Consider the following 12356-nt stretch of genomic DNA (forward strand, 5'->3'; position numbering starts at 1 on the left):
GTATAGGGAACTTTCTGGATAGCATTTGAAATGTAAATAAAGAAAATAAAAATAAATAAATTAATTAATTAAAAAAAGAAATATTAAGTAAAAAAAAGAAAAACAACTAAAAATGATTAAGCAAAATGAGGACAAACCACTGTACAGTGACTTATGTAATTATGAAAGCATTTCTTGAAGATCTCTTAAAGGAGAGCAAAATTTCAATTAATATCACCAATTCTAAGGAGTTGAGCAGATCAGTACTATTGTTATCAGTTGTGTTTGGTTGTATATTTATATTTTAACACAGGAACTTTTATCATTAGATTTTTTAATTTACTTTCATTTCACTATAATTTTAAGGCTGCTTTTTGTCAAACTCACTTCTTAATTTGTTTTTCACAATGCTGAGACTATAGAAAGTCTAAACTATTTGATGTGTTTAGAATGAATTGTAAAAATAATGTTGTTGACTATCCCTCTTCTGGAGGGAAGAAACAACCCAAGGCTCATTAATTGATCTCAAGGACAATGAATTAAGTCATAGGCTACTTAAATTTCTTTGCACTCAAATAGAGCTTTAAAAAAAGTATGAATATTTTTAGAAGGGTGATTCTTCTGGATCTTTCTAAAAGGAAAATACAAGAGAAGAATTAGAATTATAGTCAACCAAATAATGTATAAGCATATTCCTCAGTCTACCTCAAGCTTTTAAATGGTTTATTTTTTGATATATATTCATTCACATACATTGTCTCTCATAGTGAGTAAGTGCACTGGAAACCTTAAAACTAGCAATAAAAGAAAAATACAAACTGAAGAATTGTAACAATATTGATTGTTGAGTTGAAAAAAAAAATCTAAAATCACGTAGGAAACAAGCCTTTGGACTTCCCTTTGAGAACAGGAATAGGTTAATTAAGGTGGGATGATCTACTTTGCATGTGGGTGTCACTATTCAAAGTGTTTGGCCTTAGACTAATTAAAACAGGAGAGGGGAATCTAAAAGCAATTTTCAACACTCTCAGTTCCTGCTGCTGATATCTCTATATCCCTGTCGTGAAGGACAGGACCTTCAAACTATGAGCCAAAATAAACCTTTTCTTCCTGAAAAAATGTTCTTTTTCTCAATTCTGTTTGATTTCAGAACTTCCTTACACAATGGATAACCCATAGAAGAAATGATATATAAACTCTAGGTCTTTATTTCAATCAAGTTAGAGAGGCTGTAGCCTCTAAGAGTTCATTCCTCTTTGAATAATACTTTTCCTCCATATTTTCCTTAATTTCATACTGAAGAAAGGGTCACATTGTGCCCTTTATTACCCCATAATGCATTTCTGTAAGGTAGAATTTCTTTTTCAAAGACAACTGGGAATGAGTATGTATAAGAAAACAAATTCCTTGAATTTTTTTTTTTCGGCTCAGATTCCTGCTATTCATGGCTTCTTTCATTCTAGTGGTTGAAAGAATACCATTTCAAGCTCTACAATTTTATATACATTTTAATTAAGTCTATCTAATTTGCATGATTTACCCTGTTATACTATAATAAACACTCTGTTTTCAGTGGATAGCTTGATGCTTTTCCCAACACATGCACTATAGATCATCCCTCTATAGGTATTTTCCAATTAATGAATGTCTAGTTTTGTATGTGTCTGTATTTCTCTAATGATAGTAAAATCATTAAGAAAAAAATCATTTGTGTTGTTTAAAAAATGAGGTTTTAAAGAGAAAATTAACTTCTAGATTATTTCTGTTTAAAAAACTCCCACTCTGGGAGTCAGAGAGAAGAATTAGTGGACTGAAAAGGAAATAGTGGAGTTTGGGAAAATGAAAATATTCTAATGATATTATAATGGTAGCATGTTATTCAATGTAATAGCCTAACATTAAGGCTGAATTTTAATGTAAACTATAACTTTTTTGTGGTAACAGTTTGTCAGGTTAAATTCATTGCATAATGTGCAAGCTCCTTCCATTGTAGACATACGATAAAGGCATCCATGCAATGCATATATATATGTATGGGACAGTGAAAATATTTGCAAATATCTATGTTTTTGTTTTTGTTTTTGTTTGTTTTTCTTTTGGTTTTTCTGTATAGCCCTGGCTGTCCTGGAACTCACTTTGCAGACTAGGCTGGCCTCAAACTCAGAAATCTGCCAGCCTCTGCCTCCTGAGTGCTGGGATTAAAGGCGTGTGCCACCACGCCCAGCATATCTATGCTTTCTATACCCTTTTGTTCCAAACCTAATATTACGCTATAGAATACAGTCTTCTTAAAGGTAAAAGCAAACACACACACACACACACACACACACACACACACCAAAAAACAAACAGCAATAACAAACCATGAATTTTTCTTTAACATCTCAGATGCATGTGAATTACATGGAAAATCTCTAATTTAAATTCGGACTCAAAGATTGAACCACCAACCAAAGAACATACATGGGCTGGATCTAGGCTTGAGACACATATTTATCATATGTGTAACTTGGTCTTCATGTGGATCCTGAACAGCTGGAGTGTGGGCTATCCCAAAAGCTGTTGCCTGTATGTGGGATATATTCTTCTAGCTGGGCTGCCTTGTCTGGCTTCTTGAAGAGTTTGTGCCTAGCCTCACATAGAACTTGATATGCAAATGGGGGATACCAAGGTAGGGGGGATGTTCCTCTCCCATTCATAGGAGAATGGTAGGGGTAATGTAGGGAAGGATTGTGTGAGGGGTGACTGTGAAGAGGGTTGGTGAGAGGGATGTAAATTGAATAATTAAAAAAGAAAGACTGTACCAAATTGAAAAACCTAAAAGAGATGGATAAATAATCTCTTGATAGAAATGACCTATCAAGTTTAAATAAAGATAAGTAATTTAATACAAATAAATAAATATATAAATACATAATTTTTTGTCTTTTTGTTGTTGATTGTTTTCTTTATTTACATGTCAAATGTTCTCATTTCCTGGTTCCCCACCCCCTAAAAAAACCTCTATCGCATCTCCCCTTCCCCTGTTTCTAAGAGGGTTTCTCCCCACCCCCCTATACTCCTGCCTCCCCACCCTGGCATTCCCTTACAATGGGGCATCAAGGCTTCGCAGTACCAAGGGCTTCTCCCCCCATTGATAACCAACAAGTCTATTCTCTGCTACATATGCAGGTAGAGCCATGGGTCCCTCCATGTGTACTCTTTGTTTGGTGGTTTGGTCCCTGGGAGCTCTAGGGGGTCTGGTTGGTTGATATTGCTGATGTTGTTGTTACAAATCCCTTCAGCTCCTCCAATCCTTTCTCTAACTCCTCCACTAGGGACCCTGTGCTCAGTCCAATGGTTGGCTGCAAACCTCTGTATTTGTCAGGCACTGGCAGAGCCTTTCAGGAGACAGCTGTATCAGGCTCCTGTCACCAAACACTTGTTGCCATTGACAATAGTGTCTGAGTTTGGTAACTATACATGGGATGGATCCCCAGGTAGGGCCGTCTCTGAATGACCTTTCCTTCAGTCTCTGTTCTACATTTTGTCTCCATATTTGCTCCTGTGAGTATTTTGTTTTCTGGCTTAGAAGTAAGCAGAACTGAAACATTTACACTTTGGTTTTCCTTCTTCTTGAGCTTCATATGGTCTGGTGAATTGTATCTTGGGTTTTCCGGGCATTTGGGCTAATATCCACTTATCAGTGAATGCATATCATGTGTGCTTTTTTATGATTGGGTTACCGCACTTAGGATGATATCCTCCGGATTCATCCATTTGCCTAAGAATGTCATGAAGTCATTGTTTTTAGTAGTTGAGTAGTATTTCATTGTATAAATGTACCACATTTTCTGTATCCATTCCTCTGTTGAACAACATCTGGGTTCAAAAAACCCAGGGTAGCAAAAACTATTCTCAACAATAAAAGAACTTCTGTAGGAATCACCATCCCTGACCTCAAACTATATTACAGAGTAATAGTGATAAAAACCTGTATGGCATTGATACAGAGACAAACAGGTAGATCAATTGGATGGAATAGAAGATCCAGAAATGAACTCACACACCTATGGTCACTTCATCTTTGACAAAGGAGCTAAATATTTAACCTATGTGGGAAATTTGAGGACTCAGGAAAATACCCCTTTTGTTTCACTTACTTATTTGTTGTCACTTTAAAGAGTATGTTTTTATTTTTAACTATGTGTATGTATGTGCCTCTGTGTAGGAATGGGGACATAAGGTCTGAGTCCGTTTTTTGGGGGGGCCTGGACTTAGGGCCTGTTCAGAACCACTTTATGTAGGTGTTGGGAGTCAACAGAAGTCTTCTTTGGGAATTTTGTATTATCCTAACCACTAAGCCATCTTTACATCTTATTATTGCTGCCTCTTTAGGTGTCTTGAAATATATGTAGCTAATTACATAGAGTTTACATTACTAACATTTTTATTTTCCTTTACCTCTAGGACTGCGGTTCCAAGAAATTCAAGAACGATTTGGTGAGGAATTCTTTAAGATATGCTTTGATGAGAATGAAAGAGTCCTTCGAGCTGTGGGCAGCACATTGCAGGACTTCTTCAATGGCTTTGATGCGTTGTTAGAACACATAAGGACTTCTTTTGGGAAACAAGCCACTCTAGAGTCATCATCGTTCCTATGCAAAGAGCTTCCTGAAGGTACTCTCATGCTCCACTACTTCCATCCTCACCATACAGTGGGCTTTGCAATGCTGGGAATGATTAAGGCTGCAGGAAAGAGAATCTATCACTTAAATGTGGAAGTTGAACAAATTGAAAATGAGAAACTGTGCTCTGATAGTTCAAACCCAAGCAATTGTAGCTGTCTTACTTTCCTTATCAAAGAATGTGAAACTACTCAGATCACAAAGGACATTCCACAAGGTACTTCCCAAGTTCCTGCAGACCTCAGAATCAGCATCAACACATTCTGCAGAACCTTCCCCTTCCATTTGATGTTTGACTCCAACATGGTGGTCCTTCAGCTTGGGGAGGGCCTACGGAAACAACTTCGATATGACACTCACAGAGTGCTAAAGTTTGAGGACTGTTTTGAGATCGTCTCTCCAATGATTAATGCCACCTTCGATAGAGTCTTGCTACGATTGTCCACTCCATTTGTTATAAGAACCATGCCCGAAGCTTCTGGTACTGAGAATGAAGATAAGGTAAGTAATCATGTACTCCAGATGGGTAATGGGATATAGTAAAATGGATAGTTATTTTAATAAATTATATATGGGTTATAGTTGCTATTATTTAGGCAAGAGAGTTTTAAGCACCATTTAGAAGATTACTGGTCCCTGGATGCATGTAGAATGAGTTGGCTATATTCCCAGGCATTTTACATCTTATCCCCTTTATTTGCTAATTTTTTTCACAGCATAAAAAGAAGACACTTATTAATACTAGCCACAACAATTACAAAATGATAGGACTCAGTAAAAATCCAACATTATCAACTTATGAATATTTCTATGGTCTGACTCAAACTGTGAGAGAAATTTCAACATTGTGAGGTTGTCTACCTTATCTTTAAGCAAACAAAGAGAAAAACATGCTTTATCATGATTATGATCTCTTTGAAATTTCACAGTCTCTGAACACTCCATTTATGTCATGTGTATGTGCCAAAGAAAAGAAAAATATATACTCTTTAAGTTGGACATGGACTAATTAAATATTAGTATTCAAATTGAGACTTACTTTTTTAAACAACTTCACTACTTGAGTGAATATAATGAATATTATTTTCGTGTAGATTTTTATCTTTTGAGATTTCCTTTGGAAATCTTGGCCATAAAACTGTAAGTAGCCAGTGAAAAGATACTAGAAATAAAACTGAAAGTAGTTGAGTTCCAGCAAACATTTGTCTCTCAGATACATTTCTTTTCTTAAAAAAGCTGACAGTAATGCAATATGAAATACAAGAAAAATCAGTTGTGACTACTTTTTACCTTTTTGATGGTATACTTTAATAATCCATAGGAAAAATCATGTTAATTTTTAATGTGAATGTATACTAATTTAGTTTCCAATAAGTTATTTTTAGTCTATTTTTCTGTCATGGTAAAGAGAGCTATTTTGGGCTATTGCTCAGAATTCTAAGTGACTTGGGGAACTCACTGATTTTTAGAATGTACAAGGAGGAAGATGGTAGAACCAACAAAAAAAAAAAAAAAAAAAATGAGCAAATGAATAATTTACCCTGAGTGGTCTGAAGTTTCTGTAATGATATATCAAAGAAGAAATGGCTTCTGGAAACCATAGCTAAAGATTTTTTAATAGTGTTTATTGCTGACAAGTTTTATAATTTTGTAGTTTGATGGACGAATTTTAAACAAAGCATTTGAGAATGATAGAAAGATGTACATTTATTTCAAGTGACTAAATGAAGTGATCTAGAAGATTCACCATATTTTTGTCATACAAGTCTTATGATTTGAAATGACTTGAAGATAGACGTGGGTTCCCACTTTGCACATTTAGATATTTCAGATTTTTAGATATTAAATTATCGTTCCTAATAATACTAGTGATCACAGAAAGATATTTTGTAAACATTTTAACTTGTATGTTATGTATTTGAAAAGCTCTATACATTCTGAAGCCTTTTCAGAATGGAGGACACTTATTAAATGTGTGTTTTGGTCTACATATGGAGTTACTTGAAACCTGTAGATATTCTTTTATATTTAGATAATATTGAAACTGTCAGTTTTGTTTCTATAAAAGTTCAATATTTGGCTAAAAATTTTGAAGTAGTTTTGGCCTTTAAATTAAAGTTAGCCTTTGAAAATTTGCCTGAATGAAAACATATTATAAATGTCAATTTATATCTTCTATAGATTTAAGAAAAAAATCTACAATTTGAAGTTACTGCTTCAGACTTTTCCTCACAAATTTCCCTATGCTTGGATTTCTATTTAATCTGTGTATCCAGTTAATAAATAGACATAGTGAAATGGTGTCTTAAATGTCAGGGCCCCTTGCCAATTCAAATAATAAGGAACTGTGCTCATGGAGAGAATGCAATTATCATTTAAACTTGTCAGTGATGGTTAAAAATAATGTGATAGCACAATTTTTAATTAGAATGAGATAGTAATCTGCTCTACAGTACATGTACATTCTTGCTCATTTGCTTATATTTCCAGAATGGGGAATTTGTGAGGCTATAGTTGTTCCCAGTTGAACATTACACAGTTAATGGCATAGCTTCTTGAACAGTAGATAAACTTTTGATTTAGTATGTCACCAAATATATTGCATGTAGTTTTTTTTTTTTTTTTTTTTAGTATTCAACGAGGAAAGAAAATCTGACTCGAAAATTATGTGCTTCTTGTTAATTTGACCTTCATATGATTCATTTCCTCATAAAATAGATCCTTGATCCATTACTGAATGTGACTGGAGCCTATGCTTCATTAGTGAGCCTTTATATGAAAGTACCATTTTAAGTACTCATTTTATTTTATTTTATTTATTTTTTAAATTTTATTTTATATTTATTTATTTTAGAGACTCTATTACCACACCCCACACTGAAGTCTATCATTAAATAATGGGGGTTATACATTAAACAGTATTGAACTCTCAGCTGCTGTTACAACAAAGCCAACAGTTAAGGTACAGCATGCTAAAACATTTGCAGAGCTAAAATGCTTTCTATAAACCATGCTCATTATCATTTTGCCTTCTTAGTGGCTGGTTAAGTGTAGGACTGAAATGAACATGCTGATGAGTGTTTTCATGAGACATTAATGAAATAAAGCCAGCATCTTCAACTCTTAAGTTATACTCTTTTTTAAAATTTTATTTTTAGTTTATTTTTTACACTCTGCATTCCATTCCCTGCACCCCCATCCACCGTTGGTCTGCTCCCCATCCCACACCTACTCCCCACCCCACCCTTTCTTCATGTGGATGCCCCCACTCCCACCCCTAATCTTAATCCTCTTGTATGAGCTATAGATATGTAAGGGTGGCAACTTTCCTATTTTCATCTTTATTTAAGTTCAACTCCCCTGTCATCATTTTCTTTCCATATTGTAAGTCAGTCATTAAAAATGGATAACCAAGTACTGCAATCAGTGATTGATTACTGTGAAGAGACTAGACAACCATGAAAATTTTGTAAAGAAAGCATTTATTTAATTGCTTATTTAATTATATTTTCAGAGATTTACTCTCTTGTCATCATGGTACTGAACATGGTGACATGCAGGCACATATAGTACCGAAAAAGTACCTGAGCGTTCTACATATAGATCTTCTGCAGGTGGTAAGAAGAAGGAAAGCCACTAGGCTTTGCTTGGTCCCTTGAAAGGTCAAAATCCACTGCCAGTGACATATTTACACCAATGAGACCACATTTACTCCAATAAGGTGCACTTCCTACTCCTTCTCAAGTAGTGCTACTCCCTGATGGCTAAGCATTCAAAGATATGAACATATTGGAGGCCACTCTTATTCAACCTGCCACAATTCACTCCTTGGCCCCCATAGGCTTACAAACATGTCATAATGCAAAATAATGCATTCATTTCAACTTCAAATGTCCTCATAATCTACCACAGTCCAACATTTTACAGTTCTAAAATTTGAGTTTCTTTTGAGACTTAAGACAACCTCTTACTGTACCACCCTGTAAAATCAGAATATAAAAGCAGTTCACAGACTTCCAATATGCAGTAGCACTTGATATATATCTTATAATCAAAAAGTGAGAACAAAGAGAATACTGAGGAAATAGTGGCCCAAAACAAAATCTAAAATCAGCAGAGGCAATTTCAAAGTCTGCATCTCCATGCTAGTGCTCCAACTCCTTTCAGCTTTGTTGATGGTACATACTTCTCTTTTTGGAATGATTCCACACCCTCTGTGTAGCTCTTTTTTGGCAGGTATCACATGATTCTGGCATCTCTCAAATTTTTGGGTATCCAAGGCAACCCAAGTTTCACCTTCACAGCTTCAGCCAATGGCCTCTCTGGTGCTCCATGAAGGGACAGTCCTGACATATGCCTAGCCTCTGTGGCTTTTTTTTAGCCCCCCGTTTTTTTCAATTTTTATTAGATATTTTCTTCATTTACGTTTCAAATGCTCTGCCGAAAGTTCCCTATACTCCCTCCCCCCCGCCCTGCTCCCCTACCCATCCACTCCCACTTCTTGTCACTGGAGTTCCCCTGTACTGGGGCATATAAAGTTTGCAAGACCAAGGGCCTTTCTTCCCTATGATGGCCAGCTAGGCCATCTTCTGTTTTAGCCCTTTCTTGTATCTTTGGCATTAAAGCCAGAATCACATTGCTGAAGTGGTAAAATTCTGACTGCTGGGGCTGATACATGACCCTTTGTTCAATTCAATCAGCATCAATTGTTTGTTCATTTCTTTCACTGATTAATATTTTCTTTAATTCCTTTTTACAAGTTCGAAGCTTAGCAAGTGTGTTCTTGCCCTGAGGTCGCCACTCTATTTATTCCATTTAGCATTAGACTTTTCTTTAAATTTTTATCTCCTTGAGCACTAGACTTAGCTCTATTATTCTTTTGGTTTTCCTCTTCTCTTCAAACCACACATTTGTATTTTTCCTTGCTCAGCCTGGTTCTTTTAATAATAGATCTGCATAAGAGTGATGACTAATTACCAGACAACACAGTCATTGGAAAAAAAAATCTTAAACTTAGCCTTAGCCACATTTTTTTTTTTGTTTTGTTTTATTCACTTTATTTTATTTTATTTTAATTTTTTTGACCAGGGGAGAAGGAAGCCATATTTTTCACCAAAATATCATAAGAACAGTCTCTAGGCCACTTACTAAACTTTTTCTCCTCTGAAACTTCTTGAGCTGTGCTGTAATAATCTATGTAGCTCTCAGCACCATTCTTCCTACTAGAGTGGGCTCTTAAACTCCACTTAAAGCAATCAACTGCTTTCCTAACACAGAATCCTAAAATCCATCACATTGTACCTTCAAGCATCATGGTCAGGCCTATTATAGCTATACTGTGCTCCTTGTAATTAACTTCTTTTTTATTCACTATTCTATTGCTATGAAAAGACACCATGACCATGGCAACTCTTATAAAGGAAAGTATTTAATTGAGGCTGGTTTATAATTTCAGTGATTTAGTCCATTGTTATCATGGCATATAGTATGATGGTATTTGCAAGCTGCCATATCAGTGATGGGAATTGAATAAATGCCTGCTAGAAGAACAGAAATGCTCTTAAAGGCTGAACCATTTGTCTAGCCCTTTATTGATTGTCTTTAAACTGATTTACCAACAATGCATATTCAGTTAGAAAGACATCTTTTGTTGTGATTAGGTATCTTTCACATCATTAAAATCTATCATTGTTCTAGACATTTATGAAATAGATTCGTTTTAGGTTAAATGGTCTGTGGTAAACTTGAAAAGAAGTTGGAGATTAACATTTCTTCATAGAAACATGAACCACTGAAAGATACTCTACAGTTTATTTCAATGGAGCTGACATTCGTATAAAGAATCCTGTGTGTAATGACCCATAAAGTCTTTCTCCCAGTAACCTTACAATGCACAGAGAAAGTGCCAGCTGACTCTGAGTGATGTTTCTGGGACACTGATTTTAGTTTAAATGTATAAAATTTCTGTTGTATTTTCCACCTCGATATGAAGAAACTTAGAATACAATATTTGTGCTTATTTATAAATCATCCTTAATACAGTTGATTAAGTACCTGTCTCATCATTGTAACAAAATGCTTGTTAGAAAGAATTTATAGAAGCCATTGCTGCAGGATATTGTAGCAAAGGCTTTTCACAATTTTAAATTTATTTTTACTATTACTTTTTTTTTTTTTTTTTTTTTTTTTTTTTACAGTCTAGTCATTAGCCCACTCCTGGTCTGTAATCCCATGGTTCTTCAGCTCATTCCTCCTCCTTGTCTTTAAGATGATGTCCCCACACTCTATTTCTCTGCCCCACCAGGCCTCCCTACTCCCTGGGAACTCAAGTCTCTTGAGAGTTAGGGGGGTGTCTTCCCTCACTGAGGATAGAACAGGCAGTCTTCAGGGGTACTGGTTAGTTGAGACTGCTGGTCTTCCTATAGGTTACCTTCCTCAGTTTCTTTCAGCCTTCCACTAATTCAACCACTGGGGTCCCTAACTTCCATTCATTGGTTGGGTATAGGTATCTGCTTCTGTCTGAGTGAGCTGCTGGTTGGGCCTCTTGGGGACAGCCATTCTAAGTTCCTGTGTATAAGCACTCCATAGAACCAGTAATGGTATCAGGCCTTTGAGCCTCCCCTTGAGATAGATTCCAAGTTGAGCCAGTCATTGGACCACCTTTCCATCAGTCTTTTCTCCATTTTCTGTTTGTTTGTTTGTTTTTTGAGACAGGGTCTCTCTGTATAATCCTGGCTGTCCTGGAACTCACTTTGTAGACCAGGCTGGCCTCGAACTCAGCAATCCGCCTGCCTGTGCCTCCCCAGTGCTGGGATTAAAGGCATGTGCCACCACGCCCAGCTCTTTTCTCCATTTTTGTCCCTGCAGTTTTTTAAACAGGAAAAATTGTGGGTCAGAGTTTTAGACAGTGGGATGGCAACCCCATCCCTCCAGTTTTTTTCTTTAATTTTATTTTACTTTTTATTTTTTTCCAATATTTTATTAGGTATTTACTTCATTTACATTACAAATGTTATCCCCAAAGTCCACTATAACCCCACTACTTCCCTACCTACCCACTCTCCCTTCTTGGCCCCGGTGTTCCCCTGTACTGGGGCATAAAAAGTTTGCAAGACCAAAGGGCCTCTCTTCCCAATGATGGCTGACTAGGCTATCTTCTGCTACATATTGCAGCTCGAGACACCAGCTCTGGGGGGTACTGGTTAGTTCGTATTGTTGTTCCACGTATAGGGTTGCAGAAACCTTCAGCTCCTTGTGTACTTTCTCTAGCTCCTCTACTGTGGGCCCTGTGTTCCATCTGATAGCTGAATGTGAGCATCCACTTCTGTGTTTGCCAGGNACTGGCATAGCCTCATAAGAGACAGCTATATCAGGGTCCTTTCAGCAAAACCTTGCTGGCGTATACAATAGTGTCTGCATTTGGTGGCTGATTATGGGATTTACCCCTGGGTAAGGAAGTTTCTAGATGGTCCATTCTTTCATATCAGCTTGAAACATTGTCTCGGTAACCCCTTCCATGGGAGTTTTGTTCACAATTCTAAGAAGGGGCGAAGTGTCCAAACTTTGGTCTTCGTTCTTCTTGAGTTTCATGTGTTTTACATATTGTATCTTGGATATTCTAGGTTTCTGGGATAATATCCACTTATCAGTGAGTGCTTATGTGATTGGGTTACCTCATTCAGGATGATACCCTCCAGATCCATCCATTTG

At 36.3% G+C, this 12356-nt stretch overlaps 1 protein-coding gene across 2 annotated transcripts in view; it reads left to right on the forward strand.

Annotated features, from left to right (window-relative positions):
* Gucy1a2 (guanylate cyclase 1 soluble subunit alpha 2) overlaps window positions 1-12356 on the forward strand; it is a 276470-nt gene that overhangs the window by 102632 nt on the left and 161482 nt on the right. For both annotated transcript variants that reach the window (XM_021206936.2, XM_029543056.1), the window contains exon 4: window positions 4429-5147. In XM_021206936.2, the coding sequence (XP_021062595.1) occupies window positions 4429-5147 (719 nt within the window). The remainder of the gene's footprint in view (window positions 1-4428; window positions 5148-12356) is intronic.

This window comes from Mus pahari, chromosome 10, assembly GCF_900095145.1.
Source record: "Mus pahari chromosome 10, PAHARI_EIJ_v1.1, whole genome shotgun sequence".
In the NCBI taxonomy this organism is placed as follows: domain Eukaryota; kingdom Metazoa; phylum Chordata; class Mammalia; order Rodentia; family Muridae; genus Mus; species Mus pahari.